A 27,548-nucleotide genomic window follows, 5' to 3' on the forward strand; every position below is an offset into this window, starting at 1 on the left:
GAATGAAAGAACAGCTAAGTTTCCTTCGCTTAAATGTTTAACGGTGTCATCCGCAGAGGTTAATTAAAGCAAGACTCACCTTCTACAGCAGAATAACCAGTTCCACATGAAAGGGCTTCTCTGTAGCTTTCATTTAAATGGTCAAACAATGTAAGGTTTTACAAACACAGTGACAGCACAACTTAAAATATAAAGGTAGAGTGGTGCAGGATTAATTTACAAACTAGAAGGGGAGTCGGATTCGCTTCTATCTCTAGTTATCTCCAAAGTTACAAAGTTGGCCCTATCTTTCAATGCAAAACGCACAGCACCGACATTAACAATAAACGTGAGACATTCTCAAGAGCACACAGATAGCAACCAGCGGAAAACTGTCAGACCAAACGAATGAAATATTTTACAAGGATGCAATTGAGAAGATAAATTATTTCACATCCTGATATAACGAAATAACAAAAACGACAAAACTTTGTATTTACAATTTTCATCCGAGATTTGAAATGTTAAAAACGCCTAAATACAAGCTGAGACTATCTTGAACTAATCTATATCAAACTAAAAGTTAAAAGTAATTTCCAATTGAGTGTCCAACATATAAATCCTAGACTACCTTTGCTTTGCATTAACATCCTCTGTGATTGGTAAGGAAAACTCGCACCATCCTCCTCACCAATGAGATCCAAAGTTAGACACCAATCGTTACTTTGGCAACGTGCGTTTTCCGGCGGTTGCAGTTGATTGGTTGTTTTACTTAAAGATTTCATTGGCTCCTTTCGGGAATTTCCGTCTGTTCTCATCGTCCGTTGAGGTTACAAGCCATAAGTCTCCGATCTTGCATTAGCGACCTCAATTGAAAAGTGCTCTTACAAAGCATGCTAAAACTTACACCCTAAATAGTATTAAGGACATCTTTTAAAACCGTTTTTCGGCTAAGAATAATATCTACAAAGTAAAACTTAGGTTTATCTCTAGCTAGGTTTCTAGCTAGGATCTCTTGTATACAGGTCCAAACTTCTTCATATAGTTCTTAATGTACTCTTTAGTTTTGATTTTGACCGAATCATTGCACTGCAATGTGTCGTCATCTTTTAAGTGGCTCATCTCCTTACTCAGGATTCCGTGTGTCAACTGCCAACAAAAACAAGAACGTTCCTCAGCAAGGTTAATTTCAGAAAGGAGACACTTGACTTGTGTACATTGCATCATCGTTGGGATGGGTCATTACTGATTGCAAGGGGGAAGAGGAGGTCGGGGGCTTTAGTAATGTCACAATAACTTACCTTTGCCCCCCCCCCCCCCCCCCCCCAGGCTTTGTAAAACTCTAATGATTCCTCCCACTGACACTCAATTGTCTTTAGTCTCCCTTTGTACTCCGTTAGCGATTACTGATACTCCCCTCCTTTCCCCCTGAAAACCCTGTGAGCCCCCCCCTAAGAAAATCCTCTCAAGCTCAACGTGAGAAATAATAACTGGTGCCTTGTACAGCACAGTAAACATTTGAATGGTCAGACACTAGGGTCTCATCTAAAGATTTTATAGGTAAACCACCTTAAACAGCAAAATAAACAGAACCACATGAAAGTGCCTCTCATTAGCTTTCGCTTTGATGGTCAAACTAGGGTTTCGTCTGAACACTTAAAAGTTGATGCCACCTTGTTGAGCTTATTGCACAGTACCACGCGAGCAATAACTTTCGGTACTTTTCAAAATACCACTGACTCAAGTAACGCTTACTTCATTTGAACAAAATAGTTAAGAATAAAAAGGTTTACAGACAGGAACACTCACCTTCCGGGCCAAAAACTTGAAGTCGTCGGTGTTCAGGATCCTGCCTGATTTACAGTCGACTTTGAAGAAAGGATTTAGGCAGTTAACTACCACATTAGAAAGCTGTGGAGCAAAAAAATAAAAAATAAAAAATGAAGTAACATTTCGTCCACTGATATATAGTAAATCCGAAACAATGATAAAGTGTACTCGAGTGAACAAAAAAACTTGAAAAATGTGTTTCGACAGGGAAGAGAAAAATAGAACGAAATATTGAGAGGACATGGCCTAACAAGCGTTGATAAGATAGCGTGACAAATCTTGAGAAGATAGCGTGACAACTGAGACAAATTCAACTGACCTTCATTCTAAAGAGCTCCCTGTTCTTGCTTTGGTGTGACGAGGAGCTACCTGAGGTGCTATCCCTCAGCAAGTGACCTCCTCTCCTGTGTGCAGTGGTGTCTGCTGGAGCTGTAGTATAGTTGAGTGTCGGGCTTTCAGGGGGGGTCTCTGGAGGTGTTGAAGGAGCCTTGGCTAATTTCTTTATTTTTGGTTTTGGCGGTGAATCCTGGAGGAATAACAAGGAAAGTTAAGGTCACATTTCACCCTCATCTCATTGGACTGAGTGGACAAGGAAATAGTAATCGCAATAAAGTTGCTGGTTTTCCTTACCTCCTCCATATCAATGTAGCTGTGAGAAGAAATACTGGTATGATCAGGTTCTGGGACGTTATAAGGGTGTTCTTCTTCTGACGAGGGGCTGCTGTCCCAGCTTGGAATATCCCAATGGGTTTTCCTACAAAATAAAACGAAAGTCAAGGATCACTAAGTTAAGGGGCAACAAAAACCCACTCTCATTCTGTGGGAAATTTTCCAATATACAGGAGTCCAAGTTCACTTTTTTTTTTTCTGAAGTTGCTCTCTGGCGACCTTGAATCATGAGGTAATCGCCTAAAACAGGTAAGACAGAAAGGTAATATTCAGGGCCGTAGATAGCTAGCATGAGGCAAGACGAGGCAATTGGCTCGTCTTGATTTTGGCCTTTTTTTATTTTTTTTTTCTTGAAGATTGACTTTTCTGAAGAAAATGCCACGAAAAATCCTTAAAAAAGCATTTCTGAACCTCTAAGTTTCAAAATTTTCTGGGGGGCATGCTCCCAGACCCCCCTAGCGCCTTCGGCACTCGAAAATTGCCTCGTCTTGTCCTGAAGTCTGGCTACAGCCTTGATATTCCTCACCTTGTCAGGGCGTGATAGTAGTAGACTTTGCCTTGGCTATCGGTGGCTGATTTCCAATGCGGAGGGAGATGGTCTGGTGGTTTGTGTTTCACAGGTGATGGTGTGCAAGGCTCTGAATCTGAAGGAAAGCCCTCTCTGCTTTCAAAGGTCTCTGACATCGATGTTGTCACGGCTCCAGTTTGAACAGAGAGCGACCCTACTTCGGGGTGCGACACACTTTCCATTGGACCACTCTGCTGCTGAAGAGAACCTGTAACAATTCCAACCGAATTCCCCTGTTCCGCAGCCGTGATGCCGAGGTTTGGCGGAGGTGTATTGAACTGGAACTGATTCTGCTGTGGTGGGAAACCAGCCTGCATGCTCTGAGGAAACTGCTGTTGAATAGGGTTAGGGTTGGAGTGTGAAAACTGTGTTGGTGGTGGAGTCGTTACATTGGCTTGGAAAGGTGGCGGGGTCGGAAGCCGAGAGTAGGGAGGGGTTGGTTGACTGGGTGGAAAGAACTGCGATTGATTATTTTGAAGGGGTGGGGGAGGTACTGGCTGAGGTGGTGCTATAAGAGGACTTGGCTGTAGCTGCTGAGGAATCATTGGGTGAGTCTGCTGAGGGAGATTAGGCGGTGGAACTTTGCGAAAAAATTGTCACCTAACTGCGAAGTGCTACATTATCGCCGTGGTAAACATTACTACGCCCCTAATATCTATAACGGCCTACGTCATTATCGTATGCGTGTGTGCAAGCCCATCCCGAGTTTTCTTCGCTTCGGGAAATTTCAAATCTTTGTCAAGTACAGCAGCCAAATGCCTACCTGCCGTAAATGCAATTGCCCCGGTCATTTTGCTAATGTATGCCCGAACAAGATATGCTTCAATTGCGATGTTACCGGATAAGAAGCGTCGGAGTGCCCACGCCCAGCTCTTTGTTGTATTTGCAGGCTAGAAGGACACTATGGTGTTAATTGCCACGAATACTCATGGGTCTCTCCAGCGGTCCATGGCACCGCAACGGATGAATTGGAAGACGTACACACTGACACGTCTGATGACCAACAATCAACTCATGAAAATCTTACACTCGCTTCCGCTCTTCCGCCCAGGAAATCCAATAACGAAGATCTTACGCTCGAAAATCTTCCATCCACCGACGGCCCTCCACCTACTGACGAAAACCTTACGATCGACCAATCTACAGATTCTTTGCCTGCCTCTTCTGAATTGTCGCCAACACCACCTATTTCCTCTGATTCACCGATCCTTGACCCCCAAGGCCTTATTACCTCAACTAAACCCGCTAAACCGACATCTCGCCGTACAGCTGCCCGTCTCACCAAACCATTTCTCGCCTGTTCCAGAAAACCAACTACACCTACTCTTGTCACCGGAAAACCTCGCTCAGAGATACCTGTTCCAACCTCAACACCCATCTCTTCTTTAGACACCCCTGAAAACGACATGGAAACTACACACGACCTCAAACGAAAATCCTCCGACCTCTCTCCATCTCGCAAAGAAACCTCTACCCCAGGAAAGAAAAAAGGAAAAATTAGAAACTAAAAAAAAGAAACAAAGTAATTCCTTTCATGTTTTTTCTGAAGCGAGTCTTTCTTCCTAAACATCTTTTAAACTATTAACTATCAATGCGAGGGGCATGGGGAATCCCCTCACCTACAACTATTTATTTGATTTCATTGAAAAGAAGTCTTTTGATTTTTGTTTTGTACAAGAGACGTTTATTAGTTCTGAGTCTCTGATCAAGGCCGCGTCTCATCTCTGGCCGGGACGTAGTTTTTGGACCCCTGCCATCGGCCGACATGGCCGAGTGGCAACCCTGATTTACCCTAGAATTTCAGATGAAGTCATATCTTGGAAGAAAGACTCGCACGTTCGTATCGTCAGTGCCCTGATCAGGACCAGTGATATTGATTTGAACTTAGTAAATATTTACGCTTCCACCAATCCATCTGAACGGAAAGTTTTTTTCCATTCTCTCCATGACTTTTTTATTCCGTCCTCGGCGACTATCATTAGCGGGGATTTTATCTGTTATGATAACACTTTAGATCAATTTGTGGGCAATGTCTCTATTCATAAAGATTACGAGCCATTGAAAAGTGTTTTCACTCTTAACGATGTATGGCGTAAATTGCACCCTAAACAAAGGCAATTTACGTGGTTCAATTGCACCTCAACAATTGCGAGCAGACTCGGTAAATTTCTCATCTCTGAGGATTTGCTCTCCCCTGAGACGAAGTGTGATATTTTTCCTTGTTCATTTTCTGATCATAACTTTGTCTCCCTTGTTTTCGACTTTCCTTGTAGCATAAAACGTGGTCCTGGTGTATGGAGTTTTAACAACTCCCTTTTGAAAGACACAGATTTCTGTATTGCTATAGAAAATTTAATCGATGATCACATACGTTTCTTACATGCTTTCGTTTACATCCGGGATTGGTGGGAGTTTCTAAAACAATCCGTTAAGGAAGAAGCGATCTCCTTTTCCCGTAAGAAACGGAGACGGTAACATAGAGATGAAATTTTTTTAACCAATAAATTAATTGGACTTAGACAACGTCTAGTTAATGGTGACACAACCGTCTCCGATTCTATATCCAATACGGAAAGTCGCCTGAAAGCTCTCCGTACCAAAATAAAAACAGAAGGAATTATGATTCGTAGTCGTGCCAAATGGTTAGAAGAGTGCGAACGCCCCAGCCGAATTTTTTTTAATTTACAGCGGAGTAAAGCGCAAAGATCGCACATCTCTTCAGTGTACGATTCAAACGGCAATGAGGTTTTCGGTCAAGAGGAATTTGCGAAAGTGCACGTGGATTTTTACTCTCGACTCCTTTCTGAAGAGCCGGCAGATGCCGCAATGCAAACCGATCTTTTATATTCTTTGTCTCATCAACTCACATCCGATCAGGCATCCTCTTGTGAAGGTGACTTGACGCTCGAGGAAATTACTGTCGCTCTGAATATTATGAACACAAACAAAGCTCCCGGCCCTGATGGCCTTTAGGTCGAATTTTACTCAAAGTTCTGGGACCGTTTAGGTCCATATCTGTGCCAAGTTTTTAGTGCATACTCCCAAACTGGAGAGATGTGCGAGTCTATGAAAACTAGTAATACTCGAGTCATTTTTAAGAAAGGGGATCGCAAAGATCTTAAAAATTGGAGGCCAATTTCTTTACTAAATGTCGATTATAAGATATGTTCCAAGTCTCTTTCTCTCCGTCTCTCTAAATTTTTACAGTTTATAGTTGATCCTGATCAAACCTGTTCTGTGCCCGGTCGGAAAATTACGTCAAACCTACACCTATTGCGGGATATTTTAGACTATATTGAGCGCACTAACGAAACTGGCATTTTACTCAACCTCGATCAAGAGAAAGCCTTCGATCGAGTTAATCGCACCTTTTTATTGAATCTGTTAAACCGTTTTGGTTTTAGTTCATCATTCTGCCACTGGGTTAGCACACTATATAATGGTGCTAACATGCAAGTCATCGTTAATGAATGGTTAACTGAAGCGATACCTTTGTCTCGCAGAGTGAGACAGGAGGATTCCTTGTCACCTTTGTTGTATATTTTATGTGTTGAAACTCTCGCCTGTAAAATCCGAAACAATTCCGCCATAGAAGGCTTTCTCTTACCCAGCGCACGCGGAATGAGATATAAAGTTGGGGTATATGCTGATGATACGACCTGTATTGTTAAATCCACTCGTTCGTTGGCATCTCTCTTTGATACCATTTTATTTACAAACGCGGTCCTGGAGCGCGCCTAAATGTCGCCAAAACACAGGCCATGTGGTTGGGCGCGTGGCGTACACGGAGCGATCAACCATATGGCCTCAGGCGGTTGACAAAAATGAAAATCTAAGGAGTTATTTTCGGCAATGATACTGAAGTGGATAATTGGCAACCAAAACTTGAGAATTTGGAAAAACATCTCAATCTCTGCAAATCTCGTTCTCTCTCGCTCGTTGGCAAATCTCTTTTGGTCAATGTCTTTGGAATCAGTAAACTACTCTATCTGTCTTCGGTTCCGTGCGTTCCGTGCGTTCCGTCCGTTCGGTTCCGTGCGTTCCGTGCGTTCCCTTGATGGGTTATTTGTAAAGTAAATTCGCTAATTTGGCCTTTTGTTTGGGGCTCTCGTATTGAGACAGTAAGTCGAATGACCTGCCACCAGCCTTTTAACAAAGGTGGCCTTGGAATTTTCAATTTCCAAATCAAAGGGGACTCCTTAAAGCTACCCTCTCTAGTGTCTAATCTCTCTAACTCCGAATCAAAGTCCTTTTACCTAACCAAATACTTACTAGGATTAAGGCTTGCTTCTTTTCGGCGGGAGTGGCATTCTCTTCGCGACAATATCACTCCGAGTTCGCATGACTTCACACCACATTACGAGAAATGTTTTTCGGCGAGATTGTGTCCCGCAAAGAGTGGCAAGACTTTGATTTTACCTCTAAGAAATGCTATCGGGCCCTGTTAAGAGAGAACTCTGCTTCCCCGATTCTTCACCGTTTTTGGTCCCCCTTTCTTCCTATCGATTTCAAACTTGACAATCTCTGGAAATTGGTTCGAGATGACTTTTCTGAAAACTACAAGAATGATGTGTTGTGGTCAATTGTCCTTCGGGCCATTTAAGTTCGCGATTCCCTAAAACATTGGGGCTATATCAATTCTGATAAATGTGCCTACTGGTCTCGATCAGAAACAATTGATTATTGTTTTATTAATTGTTCACGTGCTAAAAGTGTGGTCGTATTTTATTCCTGTGATCTCCTCTCTCCTTGGTAATTTCTTCTCCTCTTGTACTTCTATTTTCTTCTTTCAGTGGGCTCCAGCCAGGCCAAAAAATGCGCGACTGGCCCGTTTTCTTATCAAAACGATCTTGTATGGCATTTGGAAGTTTCGTAATAATGCTACTTTTCGCAATGGAAAGAAAAATGAGGGTACAATCCGTGATATCCCCAATGATATCAAGAAGATAATTCTCTGTGACCACTTTCGTCTCTGTTTATCTGACTTAAAAAATGTGTGGGAAGCTCCAGCAGTATGGCAAGTAGGCAATACTACTATTAAAATGCTCGTGTAAATAATTAATAGTTGATTTAGTAACTAATCTAATAAATAGATCAATTGTTTAATAGTAGGTTAGTTCCTTTTAGGTTTCTTTAAATTATTCCTAGTTATATCTTTCCTTAGTTAGATCAATGTTAGTCTTATTTGAATTACATTTATTTGTAGCTGAGAACTCTCTTAGGAGTTGTATTAATATAAGACTATCTTTAGTTATATCATTATTCGTCGCAATTTACGCCTTTCTTTATTAGTTCAACTTAGAATTATCTTTACTTGTAGCTAAGAATTATCCTAGTTTAAATTACGACTCCCTTTAGACATGTAAACTTTATCTTCGGACTTTGAATACTTTTGCGGACTAGTATTTAGTTAGGGCCAAGCCCATGTGCTGTCTGCACTTTTATTCTGTAATTAGTGATTTATTTAAAATAAATCCTTTTCAAAACTTAAAAAGACTGACTGCAGTTACATAGATATAAATTTTATTAGACGTTTTGATTTGTAGTATCGCTGAGTATTTTTACGGGTTGTGCCGTATTTTGACGGGCCAGTTGGGCCCGTAGGGCTCGTCAAAATACGCAAAAATACTCAGTGACACTAGAAAACAAAAATTCTATTAAAAGATTTATTATCCAATACGCCAAATTGTTATTTCAGTGCGGGCGAATTTTGCGGATATTTCTGGAGTACACTTATCTTGTGATATTTGTACACGTTTCGCGCTTCATTGGTACTCTACGAAGCAAGTTGGATGATAAATCCTTGTATGCTTACTCAGACCCTTGTATGCTCATAGATACTTTTGTATGCTCAAGTTCCTTTGCTTCTCTCTATCACTACGGTCGCGCTTTTTACCATTTCGCTCCATTTTACCAACTAAACGCCTGGAAAAGGCTTCTTTATTATCAAACGAAAATTTATCGGTACAGGATCTCTTTTGGTGACCAGAGAAACACTACAATAAATAAACAATGAAAACCGAAAGAATACGAGATATATGTATAAGACAAACATTTGCAAGCGAGAGAGAAATTCTTCATAAAACCATTGAAATGTATTTCAAATACATACATATTTACATGTAGTTTTGCAAGTTTACTTTTCTAGTTCGTCAAATCAACGAATAGCGAACTAGTGATAAGAATACACTAGCCATTGACGGGAAGGTGTGACCTTCAAATAACATTATTGAATAATTCTGAAGAGAAATGAAATGTAAAATGATTGGCAGCCAGCGGTGAATATTGTTTATAAGATTTAGGGAATCACTGAATTACTTATTAAACGTGACTTATTGAACATCTTCGATACAAAAAGTGAGGTTTGTTTAACGAGTTGTCATCAGAATTTGTCCTACTTTCAGCTGAAAACAGTCTTACAGTGGAAGGTGAACTTGGCCACAAGAAAATGGAACTCATTGTCTGTCAACAAACTGCACTCTAACAGGTCTGTCAGGAATGGTAACCCCTCTCATAAACGGCTCCACATCCTCTGCCTCCGGTGGGTAAGAGATGTCAAACTGCTACACGATTCTGGCCATCAACAGATGAAGTTCTAACTCGGCAATACGTCGACCAAGGCACATACGCGTTCCGAATCCAAATGGAAGGGAAGCGAAGGCTTCTGTTGCTTCGATCAAAGCACTATCTTTGCTTCGCAGCCATCTCTCTGTTTTAAAGGCTTCAGCGTCTTCAAAAATACTCTCATCTCGCCCCATTTGGTGAACGAGGAACTCAACTTGAACAGTGCCCCCAGGAATATGGTGGCCTCCTAGTACTATGTCTTCTTTTGGTCTTCTCGGAACAGCGGATAGAACAGGGTATAGGCGGAGGGTCTCTCGTAACCAGGCCTTCAGGCATGGCATTCGAGCCAGAGTTTCCGGCGGTGCAAAGGTTGAATTTCCTACCACTGAGAGTACTTCCTGTCGAAGAATTCTCTGTTTCTCTGGGTTTTTGGCCAACATGTAGAGAACCCATTGCATCGTATTGGACGTAGTATCAACTCCGGCAAACAGGACCTCGATTCCGCTCGCCAACAGGTCATCCTTCGTCGGCTTTACGCTCGACAGGAGGAACTCAAAGAAGCCAGCTCTGTCACGCTCTGTTTCCTTTGATGGTTTGCGTGACTTTTCTTCCAGTTCCTTGATTCGTCTGCCGATAAATAGTTCGGCGTAATCGTACATCTTGTCAAAATTATAGAAAATTCTTTTAAATGTCTGTGTCTCGTAGATCCTGCAGAACCAAACAGGTAGTAAGCCAACCTCGACCGCAACCGCCAGAAAATCTCCGACAGCTGTTTTGAAGGTCTGTGCCTCTTTGTTTACGTCCTCCTCAAGACAACCAAACCCTTTGTCAAACAACATCTCTGCCACGGACTCAAACGACCATTTGAAAAGTTCATTATCGAGTACACAGACTTCGTTTTCTTTCTCCGACCCTCTGGGGGGCTCTCGAACTGATCGTAATCGGTGAATAAAATCACTGATGATCTCATTGAAACCCGGGGAATAGTCGGCGACTTCTTTCGGTCGGAGCATTCGTTTACTCAGGACGCTTCGTAACTTGTACCATTCTGCACCATCGGCAAAGAAAACACTAGGAATTTTCTTTCTTTTTTCTCGGTAAAAGTTCAGAGACGGAAAGTCCAGTCTTTCTGGATATTTGGGCTCTGCTCGGAGTAACTTTGCAACATCGACAGGATCAGATAAACTAGTGATTTTAACGCCTAGCACTTTGTTGCGGAATACTTTCCCATATTTCTTGACATTTTCTGCTTGGATGTCATAAAATCGCTTTCCAAGGGGCTGGCCTTTCCTTCCCACGAAGAACGTCCAGACTGTTCCGAAAACAGGGATACAGAGCGGACCTGGGATTTCTGAAAAAGGTTTTGGTTTTGGTACATCTTCGACTGAAATGGACGAAAGAGAACTCATCGACGTCGATGGCACGAAACCACGGAGACCATGGTGTTGTTTACGCATGAAACAAATGGTTGGACCAGATGAGAAAACGAGAGAGTGTGCAGTTTTCGTTTTAACAGTAAACGCCATTTTAAAGAACTTCAGCTAATCCAGGGAATGAATGATCCGCACGGTTTCGATTTCGATGTCTCACATGACCTTGACAACTATGGTTAGCCAAATGTTGGAAAACTCAACAACTTGCATATTTATATTCAACAACTTATATTTATGCTCAACAAAATCTATTTTTATTCAGCAGTTTACAGTTATATTTAACATTTTATATTTGTGTTCAACGACACGTATTTTCTTTTCATATTCAACCAAAATTATTTTCATTCAACAACAATATTTATTCAACTTCAATACGTATCTTTATTTTACTCAACAAAATTAATTGTTCAACTTCAGTCCAAACTTTTTACTCAACAAAAAACAATCATTCAACTTCTACCATGCATAGTTATTTAATGACATACCTTGTATTAAGACTAAGCGTTCGAAAGTTCCCGGACATTCAAAATATCGTCATTCAACAAAATTCCCCGCCCCTACCCCCGAACTACCCCCAAACATGAAACCCATTCCCTTCCATGATACGAAGATAATGGACTGGAACCCGATCATTCAATTTGCGCCAAAAATCACTGAAAATGGTAGCCATAACACTGAACGAAGATTCATTCTTCAATTGCTTTGAGGATATTATGGGCTTGAAATCCTTCATAAACCCATTGAAATGTATTTCAAATACACACATATTTACATGTAGTTTTGCAAGTTTACTTTTCTAGTTCGTCAAATCAACGAATAGCGAACTAGTGATAAGAATACACTAACCATTGACGGGAAGGTGTGACCTTCAAATAACATTATTAAATAATTCTGAAGAGAAATGAAATGTAAAATGATTGGCAGCCAGCGGTGAATATTGTTTACAAGATTTAGGGAATCACTGAATTACTTATTAAACGTGACCATTTATAGAGAGGGTGATCAGCTGTAAAATTTGTCGAAAACGTGTTACTGATTGTAAACGAGTGCAAAGGAGAGTTGACTGAGGTTGCTACTAATTTAAGGGTTTTTTTCCACAGTTCGTGCCAAAAATTGACAGAACTGGGGTTAAGGAATACTCCAAACCGTACTAACTTAGCAGTGTATCTGGTACTTAATTTGGTCACTTAATTCATCTGGATATTAGAGATACTCTCTAACTATCGCTGGTAGGGTTAAAGGTGAACACACTCTCAAAAAAGAGTGGGTGCTTTGACAACTCATAAAGAGCACCAAGGATAATCAATCCTTTTCTCAACTGATCCAAAGCCATTTTACGTTTTGAAATGACCTCATACATGACCATTGATTGGATCATTTTCCCTTTGGTAGACATCTGAAATAAAATAATGTATTAACAGCCATGCCCGAATAGAATGGCCGGGAAATACTGTCTTCTCCCTCTTCAAAAACATTTAACAAGCTTATAACATCCTCAAAGTAATTGGAGAATGAGTCTTCGTCCAGTGTTATGGCTGCCATTTTGATTCTTGGTGCAAATTGAATGATCGGGTTCCAGTCCATAATCTTCGTATCATGGAAGGGAATGGATTTCATGTTTGGGGGTAGTTCGGGGGTAGGGGCGGGGAATTTTGTTGAATGATGATATTTTGAATGTCCGGGAACTTTCAAACACTTAGTCATAATAGAAGGTATGTCATTAAAATAACTATGCATGGTGGAAGTTAAACAATCATTTTTGTTGGGTAAAAAGTTTTGACTGAAGTTGAACAATTAATTTTGTTGAGTAAAATAAATATAGCTATTGAAGTTGAATAAATATTGTTGTTGAATGAAAATAATTTTGGTTGAATATGAAAAGAAAATGCGTGTCGTTGAACATCAATATAAAATGCTGAATGTAACTGTAAACTGTTGAATAAAAATATATTTTGTTGCGCATAAATATAAGTTATTGAATATAAATATGCAAGTGGTTGAGTTTTGCAACCTTTGGCTAACCATAGACAACGAGGGAACAATTCACCTTGATAAAAACAACAAAAAAAATTCCTGACGTAATGATGACGCGACTTCATGGTTTGTTAGCCAATCAGAGGCGAGTATGTAAGAAACGAGGAAATCCTTATGTTTAGCAGAGTGCCTTCGTGTATCGACCGAGTGAAGTTGTGCGCTTCATGATCATCATAGTTAATAGAGTCCCCTCTATTAACTATGGTGATCATTTGTAATTTTTTCTTATGAGATATGTCTGTTGCTATTGGAATAACGTCTAGTCGTGAATGTACTAGCGTTTGTTTTTCAGTAACCAGCTGTTAAAAGCCTTCAGCGATGCCGCTTGCTGCGAAGAGAACTAATCTGATCAAGTTTGTGAGCGAGGTTACTCATCCGTAGTTTTGAGAAACTGGAGTGTGTTCTCGGTGGGAAAGTAAAACACTTGGGTGATTATCTAAAACTGCGTACGTTACAGCGAATATTTGAACGCCGAGTGATTTCGAACGTCAATGGTATCGAAAAATTATCTTGAACGACAGACGATTGCGTTACGTCTGTTTTTCAAATGGTTTCGTTTGAATACCCACAATGTTCGTTTTAAGCCCTGATTTCGCCTAGAAACAAAAAGAGAATATTACATAAAAAATGTCACGGAAAATAAAAGATTCACTTGCGTTCAGTTTCGATGGTCTTGGTGAAACATTCGGCCATCTGAATAAACTTTGAGAGTTAAAACCACGTGTACATTACGATACACTGCACCAAATCAGCTTTCATTTCACTGGTCAGAGTTAAATTTTTGAGGACTTCAAGTTAAGCATGATATGAGAGCCTTAAGTTTATATTGCTAAATATCTTCTGCTTGAAAGGTGTCACACTAGAACTTGTAGCCTGCGGCGCAGGCGTAATTTGGGAGGCGAGTGCTCATAACCTGCTTGGACGGAGGCGGTAGTTCCTGTTTTTTGAAAGCACGAAATTCAGCACGGCGAGTATTTGGTCAGCATATCGGACCAAAAAATCTTCTACTCGTCCATTATGGCGACCTAACATTAGCCGTGCTGAATCTTGCGCTTAAAAATACAAACTACCGCCTACAAACAGGCTAAAGTGCTCAGTGCTCTTTGAGTTTTACTGCAGGAGGCTGGGGAGAGTTGGGAGAGTCGGGAAAGCCTTCTAGTAGTGCTACTTACTGGCTTTCACGAGAATGATCACACACCAGGGTTTGACTCACAGTCTTAATTAAGGTAAAACCTCTTGGGACCGAAGAATAAACGGTGGCGAGTGAAAGAGCAGCTAAGTTTCCTTCGCTTAAATGTTTAACGGTGTCATCCGCAGAGGTTAATTAAAGCAAGACTCACCTTCTACAGCAGAATAACCAGTCCCACATGAAATGGCTTCTCTGTAGCTTTCATTTAAATGGTCAAACAATAAAAGGTTCTAGTTTAAACAAAGAGCGACCCGACTTCGGATTGCGGCACACTTTCCGTTGAACCACTCTTTTGAAGAGAACCTGTAACAACTCCAACCGAATTCCCCTGTTGAGCAACCGTGATGCCGAGGTTCGGCGGGGGTGTATTGAAATGAAACTGATTCTGCTGTGGTGAGAAACGAGCTTGCATGCTCTGAGGAAACTGCTGTGAAATGGGGCTAGGGTTGGAGTATGAAAACTGTATTGGTGGTGGAGTCGTTGCACTGGCTTGGAAAGGTGATGGGGGTGGAAGCTAAGTGTAGGGATGGGTTGGTTGACTGGGTGGAAAGAACTGCGATTGATTTTTCTAGAGGGGTAGAGGAGATACTGGCTGAGGTGGTGGTATAAGAGGACTTAGCTGTAGCTGCTGAGGAATCACTGAGTGAGTCTGCTGACGGACATTAAGGTGGTGGAACTTTGCAAATAAATTCCATAGGTATTTGAGTATTTAAGGATTTGTACAAAGTACTGGAACAGAAGCTATAGGACATAAGTCCCCTACGAGGTTTAAGCTCTAACAAACCCACCCATCCCACCCATCCCACCCCAGGGGGATCACACAGTAATCTCGTGCGTGGGAAATTAACGTCTCCTACCCCTAATCCTGCAGGAGACGGGCCCTCCATTTATTCGTCCCTATCCGAAAAGACTAGAATATTTAACCGTTTCTTGATGTTTTAGAAAGGTAGCATATTCTTCTTAATTATCTTAAGACCTTTAGTGTTGGTCCTGCCGAAGCTCGAACCCTCGACGTAATGGTGGAGGCTGTTGAGAGAAATTTCCCAAAAATTTCCTGAAACTATGTTCTGTGCCCTTGGTCCTTGATCTTGCCAGCTGTTGGTCCGCTGCTGCAAAAGAATTGGTTTCCAACTTGGAAATTTGCGGGTGGGTTTTGCGACTGACCTCTCGACTGGGTTGCCGCAGCTTACTGCGGTCTTAAGTTTGTTTCAGGGTTTATGTTAAAATTCCCACTGTTTGTATCTACCATTCCTTGAGGATTTCTCCCCTGTTGCCGAAAAATGTTATGCAGTTCATTCCATTCTGTCTCTTTCTTTTTGCTGCGGCTAAGTTTATGTTGGAAAGCGCCCAGCCCATGCTCCACACTGACGCTCATGCGCTGTTAATAACCGGAAGTTTGCATCGTGTTCTGTGACTTCGAATCTTGTTTCTGAGGTACTTCAACAGAATCCGACACCTGTGAGCTTGGTTGAGCTCCTTCTCCTTTATCAGGAGTTGAATCCGCTTGGATATCCACGTCTTCTCCGAATTCCAAAGCACTGAAGTCGCCAGTTTTTGACGGAGGGGTAGCACTGGAAGAGTCTTGAGGCATTTCAGTGTCTTCACTAAAGATAGAGAATGCCTGAGAAACGGGCGGAGTTCTGGATTCAGAAGGAGACAGGGACCTGGAGGAGTCTTCCAAACTCTTCATTATGGCATCTAATTTTTCTGAAGAACCGATATTCTCAATAGGAGTCCTACAAGAATACAAGCAGAGATCAGATCACAGATTCAAAGACCATTAATACAGAAACTTTCAACTGAATGTCAAAAGTAACCCGGGATTGCATTGCTTTTGCCTTACTCCGCTGTGATTGGTCCAAACAACTCGCGTCACTGTCTCGACCAATCAGATGCAAAACCAAAATCAAGCACGACTTGGTCGCCCGCGTTTTCCCACGCCTTAGGCGGTTTGCTTGTTTTTATTCTGAGTTCTCATTGGCTCTTCGGAGTTTTTTTCTTTCTTCTGAATGGCCGTTACGATTATACTTTGTTTTTGGTTGAACGACACTCAATTTAAAAACGCACTAACAATGGAAAACCATTATCTCCAAGCCTGGAAAGTAACAAATTTCATCCTTTCAATTTAGAAATTCTGAAAACCTGTTCTTTTTTTATGATAAATGTTTACTTCATAAGAATCTCCTCTTACCTGGCATGATCACCGTCACCACTTCCTGCAAAAGAAAATCAAATCAGCCAAATCAATCTCGTGTTATAATCAATTTCTCAATAGTACACAATTATTTTGAAACAATAATCAGAGGTTTCGCGATAGGCATGGCAATGGAAATGAAAGGGTATGAGGTTCAAATTCCTCATGGGAGTCAATTTTTCCGTGGTCCCGAGCTCGTGACATGACAAATTACATCTGAAAAAACACCTTGTCGCACGCACATGGTTTAAATAAAATTCACCCTCTGAAGAATATGTTCAACTATATCGGTTCCATGTTCAAAAACTGAACAATCAAGTTTATCATGAGATTTACCTGCTGGGCTGGCTGCGATTAACGATTCGGCAACACGGTCTTGCTTGGCCTGAACATAGAGGATCAGACGATCATGCAATCCAATGTTAAACATCAACAATACCAACCATTGAGACCATCTCCCAAATTACAAAACTTAAAAGTAGCAACATTTCCGTGCAATGTGATACCACTCTAGCTAACTAAAAATAGACCCTTTTTAACTGAAACGGAGACTTTCACCCTCTCTCTACACGAAGACTTTTGAAAAGACACCAATTAATTGTTATTACAATCTCCCTCCACTTCTCCCTTAACCAGCCGTGAACATATCTTATTCCGAAAAGTATCTGTTTGGCAAAAATGTCATCACCTTCAGCAAACTCCATGTTTTCAACAGCTCATTCGCCATCAGCCCAATGCCGATTTTAGGCAATCGCTCGTCCTCAGACTTGAGGTCGTCTACTGAAAGGTTATGAGAAGACTTCTCAAAGTTCTCTGATAGCAGTTTGTTCTTTATGGCCCTGCTGTCTAGAGTCTTACCGACAATAAAACTGGCCACTTTTGCATCCAATGATTCATCCTCTGAATGATTCTTATCAGAGCTTTGCCGTTCAAATAGGGAGACTGGGATACAATTAGCTTCCTTGTCTCCATTAATGGATTTGGATAACTGCTGGCTTTCCTCATCATTATCTTCTGTTCCTGCCGTACATTCTGAATCCGCCGGACTGTTGCCATGCGACTCCTATCCGCTGCTGGACCCTGCTTCGACAGTTGGACAGAATGATGACGCCCATTTCCTCACCACTTTTATTACCTTGCTGTCCTCGAGCTGGTTCTTTGTTGCAATAGGAAAGCATTTCATTGTCTCTAGCAACTAGAAATCAGAATATTTGAAAATAACAGTTTAGTTGTTCCTTGAAATAATAATAATAAGCTTTATTTATTGAGGGTGCATATAATAGTGTAAACTGATAAATTAATGGCCCTTAACAAAAAGAGTATATAAAAAACATTTGTATAAAACAGTTGACATTGAATAATACTATACATACAGCAAAAAAATATGACTCTATATATACTCTTCAAGAATACTACTCCACAATCTTGCATTTGTGACTTCAAAGGTTCTTTCCCCCAAATATCATTTTATATGTGTATTATGCTTGTTAATAGTTGAAACATTAACAAATCCTTGCTGTGTATACAATTCTTACAACACTAGTGTAGCAAATATGCTCTCTTGTTGAGCAATTTTCCTGCCCATGCATGATCACTTCCGCAATTCTCATGTACAGCTGTACTTAATACATCTACTAGGAGAGAGTACATATTGATCATCACCTCTAATTGAAGTTTCGTTTTCTTTCCTCCACCATCCACCATCCATCTCCAAAGCAGAGACAGTCCCTGATACCTGAGAAACCCTTTTAAACATGACTGGTCTGTGGTGTGCTATATAACAAAAAAAAAAAACCAAAAAAGCAATCAAAGAAACTTGCGAAGAAACATCTCAAAATTATAGAATAGAAAAAACCACAGCTATAAGCTGCAAAACGTTTTGATTGTATTCCTTTATCTGATAAATACTGGTCACTCCCAGGGTTTTGCCGTCATGTTCAGCGGGTCTGGGGTAGAATAGTCAGTTGAACAGATTCCACGTAAGAAACAGGTAACGACATTTTATTGGCTGCCCGATATGACTAACGCATGACGTAGGCAAGAAAACACTCCGAGGACGAAAAGAGATTGTTAACTTTACTTTTAAAGCAGGACACTGAAGGCTATAGGTCGTGGTAAGTATTGTCTGTTAAAACAACTGATTCACTTGCAATAATTTTTTACTGTTGCTTTGACAATATATGATATGATATGATTAATAACTTGGCATGGCGAAAGAGAATTCTGATATGTGAGATAAAAATTGAAAGAAAGTCATGAACGGCGAGTTCGGTTTGACGTTTCGAACTTCATCTTTTCCAGATCTTCTTTTTCAAATTTCCACCACTCAGGGTGAGGTTGAGAACATTTTAGTTAATCTGGACGCTAACAAGGCAACTGGTGTCGATGGCTTCCCTGCAAGAATTTTGAAATCATGTGCCCGAGAGTTATCGATACCGCTGACCAAGTTGTTTAACCTGTCATTTAGTTTGGGTGTAGTCCCCATGACTTGGAAAAGAGCCAATGTTACACCAATTTTTAAAGACAATGCCAAGGAGAATGTTGGGTACTATAGATCCATTTCCCTACTATCGATCTTAGGAAAATGTCAGGAAAGAATTGTCCATCGTGCCATCTACTCTAGTCTCTCACCTTTTCTTACTGATTGGCAGCATAGTTTTGTGAAAGGGCGTTCCTGTTTAACCCAGCTGGTCCTCACTAACCATATGTGGAGCAAAGCGCTGGATGATGGTCTCCAGGTTGATGCTGTGTTTTTGGACTTTGCTAAGGTGTTCGATCGCGTAAACCATAAGATTCTACTGCATAAACTGCGTAACTTTGCAATAGTAGGGTCACTGCTAGCCTGGTGTGGTGATTATTTATCGTGTCGTAAGCAGAGAGTTGTGATGGATGGCAAAAGTTCTAGCTGGCTGAATATCAGATCTGGCGTGTCGCAGGGGTCCATTTTTTGCCCCTTGTTTTTTTTTATTTTCATCAGTGATTTGTTTGAGGTAGTCCAAGAGAGCTCTGTGGCACTTTATGCAGATGACTGCAAGGTGTCTAGGGTGGTAAATTGTCCAAATGACCAAATGATGTTTCAAGACGATCTAGATAGTCTGTGCGCTTGGAGTCAACGGAACAGGATGACCTTCAATGTTAAGAAATGCAAGAAGATGCGCTTTACCCTGAAGAAACAACCATTTAAATCTAGCTTCACCCTAAACGGATCGTACATAGAGGAAGTTTATGAGTTTCGCGACCTAGGTTTGCTTATGAAACATCATTTTTCCTGGAACTCTCATGTTGATGCTATTAAAAATAAAGCTAATAGAATCTTGGGCCTGCTAAGAAGAACCTGTAGAGGCTGGAAGGACACCGAAACTCTGAAGATGCTGTACTGCACGTTGGTTAGATCGCAAGTGGAATATGGAACAATTCTGTGGTCGCCACATACCAAGAAAGAAACATTGAAAAGCTTGAGCGCATACAGCGGAGGGGAAAAAAATTTATTCTCGGAAAAAGGAATTTTACTTATGACGAGCGCCTGAAATGTCTCAATTTGCTTTCACTTGAAAAGAGACGTTATCGTTTTTATGTTACATTTTTGTATGGATGTTTAAATGGGGTTGTTTTTCCGTTTTTCAATTTTTATTCTCGGGACGATCCGTACAGATTTAGACATGTTGATGACTATTCCTTGAAGATGAATTTTGCGACAACGACTAATTTGAAATCCACTTATTTTAATAGAATTGTTGAAATGTGGAGTTCGATACCCTTAGATATTAGATGATCTCCTAGTCTTGCAGTTTTTAAGTCTAGAGTGAGGAAGTTTTTAAGTAAGGAACATTGACGTTTTTTAATGTTTTTATTTTTGATCTAAAATTTTTCTGTCCCTCATTATATTTGACTTATTTAGATTAGCTACACGGTGATCTGTCTTGCATGGAGTGCTCCATTCTTTTACAGATTATCCTTATGGTTAACTTAATCCTTATGGTTATCCTGATTTCCACTATTGCTCAAATAGTGCTTTACTGCGAAGGATCGTTCTTATATACGTCTCATAACCGCAGTTCACTCATATGTTTCATATGTTTGTTGTTGTTCGATTTATCATCTACGGGTTTATATCGAATTAATTTGATGGCCTGCTCCCAGTTGGCTTGTTAGCTCAATTGGTAGAGCGCTGCACTAGTATCGCAGAGGTCAGTGGTTCGAATCCCGTACAGGCCTGAAATTTTTTTCAGGTCTGATTTCCACTATTGCTCAAATAGTGCTTTACTGCGAAGGATCGTTCTTATATACGCCTTATGGCTTTGTTTGTTTGTACATTTAGGTTTATTTATTTGTCATCATTGCCATTAAATTATGATAAATAAATAAATAAATAAGTAAATAAATATTGACCTACCAAACACTGAGTAAATTCGATTAATTGACTAGTATGTTAACCAGCATTGGATATGATGATTTCTTTAAAGCTACCTTCTCGGAGGATTAAATTCCGTCATCCTCTGAGTTAGCCGAAGGGCTATCTGCTAACGCATCAACCTCGAGCATGATTCCGACCGTTATATGAAAATTTTTAATACTAAATGTCCATTACAAAAGCTTAACTGAAAATCATCTAGTTCCCTCCACTGAAGGAAAGTTAAAAAGAGACGGATATTTGTTACCCTTCTTTTGAAGCACCATCTGATGTACATACATGTATTTCGGTTTTGCACGTCGAACCTCTTTTTATCGATGATGGATTTGAGCATGCAAAAATGAAACAATTTACTATTTTTACAGGTAACATCCGGTCTCAGTACACACTGTTTTGCAAGAACCGTTGGATTTTTATCAGAAAATCACTTTCCAGACTTGTTACAGTCCAATTAGAGCCTCTATCTTGTAACGGTAAGCTATCTGTGCGTGACGATCCACTCTTCATGAGCTATTCATTTTCCACTTGCGGTGGCTGACAAAGTTGGTAAATAAGAGAAAAGGCTTTGTTTGATCAGTGTTGTACTCCTTGGAGACAATACATTACTATCTACGTTTATTTCTTTGGGATATTAATCTAATTAAACGGTAATATTGTAATAATTACGTGATTGGAAGATCAAGAGGCTTCGTGTAAGTGATGATCAACAAATGATACCTCTTTTAGGGAGGAGAGAGAAAGGGGGATAACGACCCTAAATGAATTTGACTTAAAAAGACTGCATTCTCATCAGGTCAAATTGTTTTTGTTTTGTCTCTCTGCATCTTATCGAAAATTCCTTTAAAGAACGGGTTATTCTTCTCCTTTTTGCTGCCAGAAAAATCTTATTTCACGGAAGTTACTTTGAGGTTTCACTTTCCAAGGCTGTCATAAACTTTTAAGGTCGGATGAGCGGAGTTTTGGGAATGAGGGATTTTCTGATAACTCGGCCGAGTAAAAGATTGTTTTCTGTGTTCCATCATAACACTTACAAAATTTATGTACCGTCAAATTCCTTAGGGGTGGGCAGGTTTTCTCGAATGAGGGATTGGTTAGGGGTTCAAAAACATTGTCTTATAACAGCATCCCAGTATTAGGAGAAAAGTGGAATGTGTCGCTCACATGATATCGTAATTTGTGTGGGAGGTGGTTACACTGAACACCGCTTAAGACAGGTTCAACTGTAGGAAAACTGAAAATCGCGATCAAAGGTATTAAAAAAAAACAGTGAAAACAGGAACTGATAAATTATCAGATAATGATGAAAGGAGTTAATCTTTTTTATTCTAAACTGATGCATGATGTACGGGCCGTTAATATGAATACAACAGAACTGGGAAAGGACGATTTGAGAATTTATTATGACGCTAACACTCAATGGAAGATTGCGCCGGTCGAAATCCTTTGTTTTTGCTTCACCCCATAAATTCCAAAATTAAAAATATTACCGAATACAAGAGCATTGACGGTTTACCCCGAAAGGAAAAGACCTGAGAAAAATGAAACTTTTTGCCACTCATTAACATGACCTCCAGTGCTATTCCTAGATATCAAAATGGCGGACTGAGAAAGCTATCTTGAATGTATAAAAATGATGGTTTCAAATGATTGTTTGTCTCTTGATCATTTTCAGTACGCAATGGGAATCTTATAGTTTTTTAAGGCGAAAAGAAAAAATATATGTTTTCCATATGGTAATCATATTTGCAGTCTAGCGTTGAAAGGGACCAACATTAGCCTCCACAAACTACACTCAGTAAGTTTTTTGGGCGAATATCTTATCGTCGGAAAATATTTGACTCTGACAAAAGACTCAGGCAGGTTCTTATTTCTCAATGTCCTAAATTATCTCAATGATTCTTGGCCTCAAGCCAACTCAATGGGTTTGCTTTCAGTTTGAGGGCGTGACAAGGAAGAACAAAAATGTCCTTTTGATGATTTTCCAAATTTTTTACTTTGGAAATTTTTTCTTCTTTTCCAGGTGAGAAGTTGACCTCCATCACAGGATCGTAAACAAGTTCCTATGCCTTAAAAACGAACAAGGAACGTTTCTAACGTTAGAAGGTGAGTTGTACCGGTGCTGTTTTCAAGATAAAGTTAACATAATTATACCGTTGAGAAAGCTGCAGGAAAAAATTCAGAAAGAATAAATACATTTTCAGAATACAAAAAGAGAAACTATGAATTTGTCCATGGAACGAGATATATAAAGGAATAAGGATGGTTTTTTTTTTTTCATCATGATACCCTAAAATTAATTACTAATAGGGATCTAATTGTTTTATACAACAAAGAAGCTCTGAAAACAGTGAAGTCACCTTTATCTCTTTCCTCCGATAGATCATGAGTAAGAACCAATCAAAATCGATGTAAGATTCATTTTAACATATAGATAACTACTTTTTTGATGGGTCTGGAATGGAAACTTCTTGTCACAAATCGTCTTCTCTGATTTTAAGAATACTTTTCATGCTTAGAACGGAACTAAACAGGTTCAATTGAGCACCAACCAACAAAGGAGATGAAATTTCAGCTCCCTTTTGTTGTTAGGGCTCTTTGTTGAGAGATTGCGACAATTGCAATATCTGTGGGAAATTGAAAACAATAATAAGCGCTCACTGAAACGACATCGGGTAGTCACAGAGTTAGCTGAAATATAAAATCTCCTTTTTACCTCGTATTACTATCGAAGAGACTAAGCAAAACAAAACAAAAGCAGCAATGAGGACGAAATCTCTCAAATTTCCTATCTCGTTTCAAATGTAAGATTTCAATTACCGTGATCTACCTACCGAACAGCACATATTGAGAAATTGAAAAGAGAATCACATTTGAAATATTTCTTTCACGATTCAGCCAATGAATAGTACCATAAATGAAAAAAAAAGTTACTGATAATCAAGTCTCACAAATGAAAATACTGCTTTACTAAGTCGATTGATAATCGAAGGAAAATTTCCGATGCAAGAGGCGCAAACCGATCTCGTCGTTTACGGGTGACGCTATATCGAAGGCGTTCGTCGAGGGTAAGAATAAACAGTAACTTTGGTCAGCGGGCAAATTATGAAACTCGCGAATATTGCGAAATCCCGCGAAAGGATGACATTTAAAAACTGAAGACAATTTTTGAGTAAGACACTAGAAAGCGTAATGATGGCGACGACTCAGTAAATATATGAAAATAATATATGTGTACCGCGCTTTCGTAAAATTTGTGAAAGCGTTCCTCGCAGTAATAAACCCTACTTATTTAGTAGGTGGAAAAAAGGCCTGAAAAAATTTTAGGCCCGTACGGGATTTGAACCTCTGCGATACTGGTGCAGTGCTCTACAAACTGAGCTAACAAGCCAACTGGGAGCAGGGCATTATGTTGGTTCGTATTAAACCCGTTAATGAACTTGAATAAATGAAAATCACATATTTGTACTGCGCCTTCATAAAATATATGCAAGCGTCCCTCGCAGTAATAAACCCTATTTATCTAATAGCGACTAAGTACTGCAGATCGACATGACTTATTGACTTGCCCTGTTCTACCAAAAGAAGAGCGAACACGATGGGCATGCAAAGTCGACTTTCAGTACTTATAACAAGTGTAAAACTATTGAGTCATAAGTGAAAAAAGCTGTTCCTTCAATTTAAAACGGCAGTCTCTTTGAGAATAAAGTAACCCTTTATTTGCCTGTCATGATATTTGTAGTGAGGTCGCTGACGCTAAAACGGGCTGGCTTTCTCTATCCTGGCCTTAAGAGTCAAAGTATGAGACCTGACCCAATAAAAAAGAAGACATATTTAAGTGAATGATAATGAAATACATGTTCCGTCCGCTGTAGGAGAAACATCAACGTCTGCATCACAGTGTGCCATGACGACGATGGAGAAGATTGGCTGGGATGCGACAATTGTGGCCAGTACCTCCACGCAAGTTGCATCAAAGTGGATTTCTCAGACTCTCTCTAGCTACCCGTACTTTGTCTGCCCTTGTTAATTTCACAACATCGTTGCGGATTAGTGACGTAAATTGATATTGGAGAATATTCTTCCCATTGTGGGACTGGCTTAAGACTAAGCTTGGCTGTGTAAAATTCCTGAAATTCCCGTTATTTCACGAATTATTTGACGCTTAAGTGTTGACAATTTTTTCGTGTTACGTAAGTAAGAAATTGACTCAACACTCCAAGGAGAATCTCTCTTAAAATTTACCCTTTAAGATTCGAAGTTACCGTCCAAAATTCAAACGTAACTGTTAGGTTTATTGACGCATTGATAGCCTTTTAAGTAGCCAAAACATACTGAAAAAATTTTCATTAGTTTTTGTATATCTTCATCCTTTGTTCACTACGATCTTACACATTTCGGGTTTGAAATTTTCGTGTGGAACACGTGCTACAGCTTACACGACGTAAATTAAATTTAACTGCTGTACTATAAACTTGTGTGTTCGACCCTCGACGAACGCCTTCGATATAGCGTCACCCGTCGTTTACGAGAGACAAGCGGGGAGGGAAAAAGGAGAGAAGTTGGGAAGCAGGTTGACATAAACCTATGTAAAACTTTTTCGAAGAGGACATGGTGTTAGAATACATGCCCGGATATTCCGAGCAACCCAACAGTTGCCCCAGATTAGAATACACCACAACGTACTACTGCTCACCTGCAAATTTCCTCTGTGGTAAATACCTAAAATGATTATCGTTTCGTTCTAGTTATGCCTATCTAAAAGCCTGTATATAATATGATTCACTATGAGAAATAAATCAGTTGTTACTCCTAGCATTGGTTGATGTGTCATTTTGTGCAATTACTATGGCGACATCCAACTCTTGGAACTTAACACATGGGAGGGGATATATGGGTCCTGGGTGGACGGCTTACGGTCAACTCGCCGGAAAGTCAACTCATCGGAAGTCGTGTCGCCCGAAACTTTTAGTCATGTCCGATTTTTTATTACATGTAAAAACATAAAAATGGAAAATTATGGCAAAGCCATTAAGGTATCAATCGATTGGACAACCTTTCTGGTGCATTTCATTACGTTACCGAACCTTCCACAGTGAGATTTCACTGTAAATACTGCCTGATTCAAACGTTACATTCAGTTTCGAACCCAAGAGCTTCTCTATCCCTGTTAGAATCTCATGTCTTTAGACCGAAAGGAAGCCTCGTCGAGCAACACTATTAATCATTATTAATTAAAGTTTGAATCACTCATCTGTGGTAAATAATGTTTTTTTATTTCAAATGACAACCAAGAAGATCAACATGGACAGCACAGAATAACTTCTAATTACCGTTTACATAAGTTTGGCAATCGCAGTCTTCCTTCTTAACACAGGTCGTGTGTTACAAGCCATCGATTTATGTAAAGAATGCTTGAGAGTACTAAAGAATAAGGCGTTGAGCATCAATAGTTCATTGGCAAACTTGATGTTCCAATGCATTTACATGATAATGCTCCATGCTTACAATGCCAGGGAAGATTACAAAAGTCAAGAAATATGTCTCAGGAAACTCCTCCTATACCACTCTGATGACACTGAAAAGGGGTGGTTTAATTTAAAGCTGGCAGAAACACTTCACGCACAAAGTAAGTTTATATAGGCCAGGACATTTTATGAGCAAGCAACAAAAATTATGGAATCAATTGGCGAGAGAAAAGGCAAAGCACAATGTTACGGTAACCTGGGAATGTTATTCCAATCCCTTTGTCAATATGACTTTGCAGAAGATAGGTGTTCTACCCTTATGACAACATGTGATCAAAATTTTTTGTGTTTTTCCCCTTTGCAGGAATTCAACTGCAATGGAACAGTTGTTGAAAACCCAGAATATGGTGAGGTGATACAGCTACAAGGTGACCAGCGTCGCAATATCAGTGATTTTCTGAAACAGCTTAAGCTAGCTAAACCAGACCAGATACACATGCACGGTTTCTAGAACTTACTCTTCAGCAGGATCACTCACAGTTTCTGGGCAACGAGTCGATTTTAAATCGTCACGATTTATAAGTCACTCGATAAACGATTTCAAGCGAGACTCGTTTGTTTGTGAATAGAAACGAGACTCGTTTATAGAAACGAGACTCGTTTGTAGAAACGAGACTCGTTTGTAGAAACGAGACTCGTTTATAGAAACGAGACTCGTTTGTAGAAACGAGACTCGTTTTTAGAAACGAGACTCGTTTTTAGAAACGAGAGACGTTTTGCGAAAGAAGGCTCGTGTGCCAAACTTTGCTCTTGGCGCATGCGCAGAAGTATAGTTTTTTTTTTCCAGGGTAAAGTTTTAGGTTCAAGATAAGCTGGGATTTTGCTGCAATATGTTAAGGTAATCTCTATTTTCTTTTTCTTGGGATTATAAAGTGCAGGGAAGGCCTTAACCGATATTTTTATAAATTTCAGCACATAAAGTAGCATTGAATATTTGTGTCGAATTAAGTTCAAAGCTGGAATCGGATCCTGTCCCATTACTAAATTTACTTCATTTTTCCACAATAAGAGGGAAGCCAGAAATTAAAACCATGCAAGAAGTACATTTTGATAAATAAGAATTTAATGCTGAAACTTCATATTCATTATGCAAGGAATATTTCATCATATTTTGCTGTTTTAGACTTTTTTTTTTCCCTTTAAGTAGACGCA

The 27,548-nt window shown here is 39.9% G+C and overlaps 1 protein-coding gene, 1 long non-coding RNA gene and 2 pseudogenes across 2 annotated transcripts; 1 reads left to right on the forward strand and 3 right to left on the reverse strand.

The window, feature by feature from the left end:
* Positions 1 to 406: 406 nt before the first annotated feature.
* Positions 407 to 3,616, reverse strand: LOC148717110 (histone-lysine N-methyltransferase SETD2-like). The gene is made up of 5 exons (XM_088744750.1): positions 3,005 to 3,616; positions 2,440 to 2,563; positions 2,129 to 2,335; positions 1,789 to 1,890; positions 407 to 1,128 (listed from the first exon to the last, which is right to left on the reverse strand). The coding sequence occupies exons 1-5, from the start codon at positions 3,589 to 3,591 to the stop codon at positions 985 to 987; spliced, it is 1,164 nt and encodes a 387-aa protein (XP_088600876.1). The 5' UTR covers positions 3,592 to 3,616; the 3' UTR covers positions 407 to 984.
* Positions 3,617 to 8,954: 5,338 nt separating this feature from the next.
* LOC148717111 (cytochrome P450 10-like) lies at positions 8,955 to 11,193 on the reverse strand (annotated as a pseudogene).
* A 4,112-nt stretch (positions 11,194 to 15,305) lies between these two features.
* On the reverse strand, positions 15,306 to 18,945 carry LOC148717112 (uncharacterized; annotated as a pseudogene).
* Positions 18,946 to 21,243: 2,298 nt separating this feature from the next.
* On the forward strand, positions 21,244 to 25,702 carry LOC148717113 (uncharacterized). The gene is made up of 3 exons (XR_015995670.1): positions 21,244 to 21,344; positions 22,892 to 22,974; positions 24,744 to 25,702. It is a non-coding gene; the product is annotated as an uncharacterized LOC148717113 (long non-coding RNA).
* The last annotated feature ends 1,846 nt before the right edge of the window (positions 25,703 to 27,548 follow it).

Source organism: Stylophora pistillata, chromosome 14 (assembly GCF_964205215.1).
Source record: "Stylophora pistillata chromosome 14, jaStyPist1.2, whole genome shotgun sequence".
NCBI lineage: Eukaryota > Metazoa > Cnidaria > Anthozoa > Scleractinia > Pocilloporidae > Stylophora > Stylophora pistillata.

What these genes read in the sequence shown, in the direction of transcription:
- LOC148717110 (XM_088744750.1), bottom strand. Translation starts at nt 3,591, where the DNA reads ATGATTCCTCAGCAGCTACAGCCAAGTCCTCTTATAGCACCACCTCAG. An exon ending in GGGAGCTCTTTAGAATGAAG is followed by an intron (nt 1,891 to 2,128) that starts GTCAGTTGAATT and finishes TTTGCTCCACAG; the next exon opens with CTTTCTAATGTGGTAGTTAA. An exon ending in TCAAGTTTTTGGCCCGGAAG is followed by an intron (nt 1,129 to 1,788) that starts GTGAGTGTTCCT and finishes TTTTGTTGGCAG; the next exon opens with TTGACACACGGAATCCTGAG.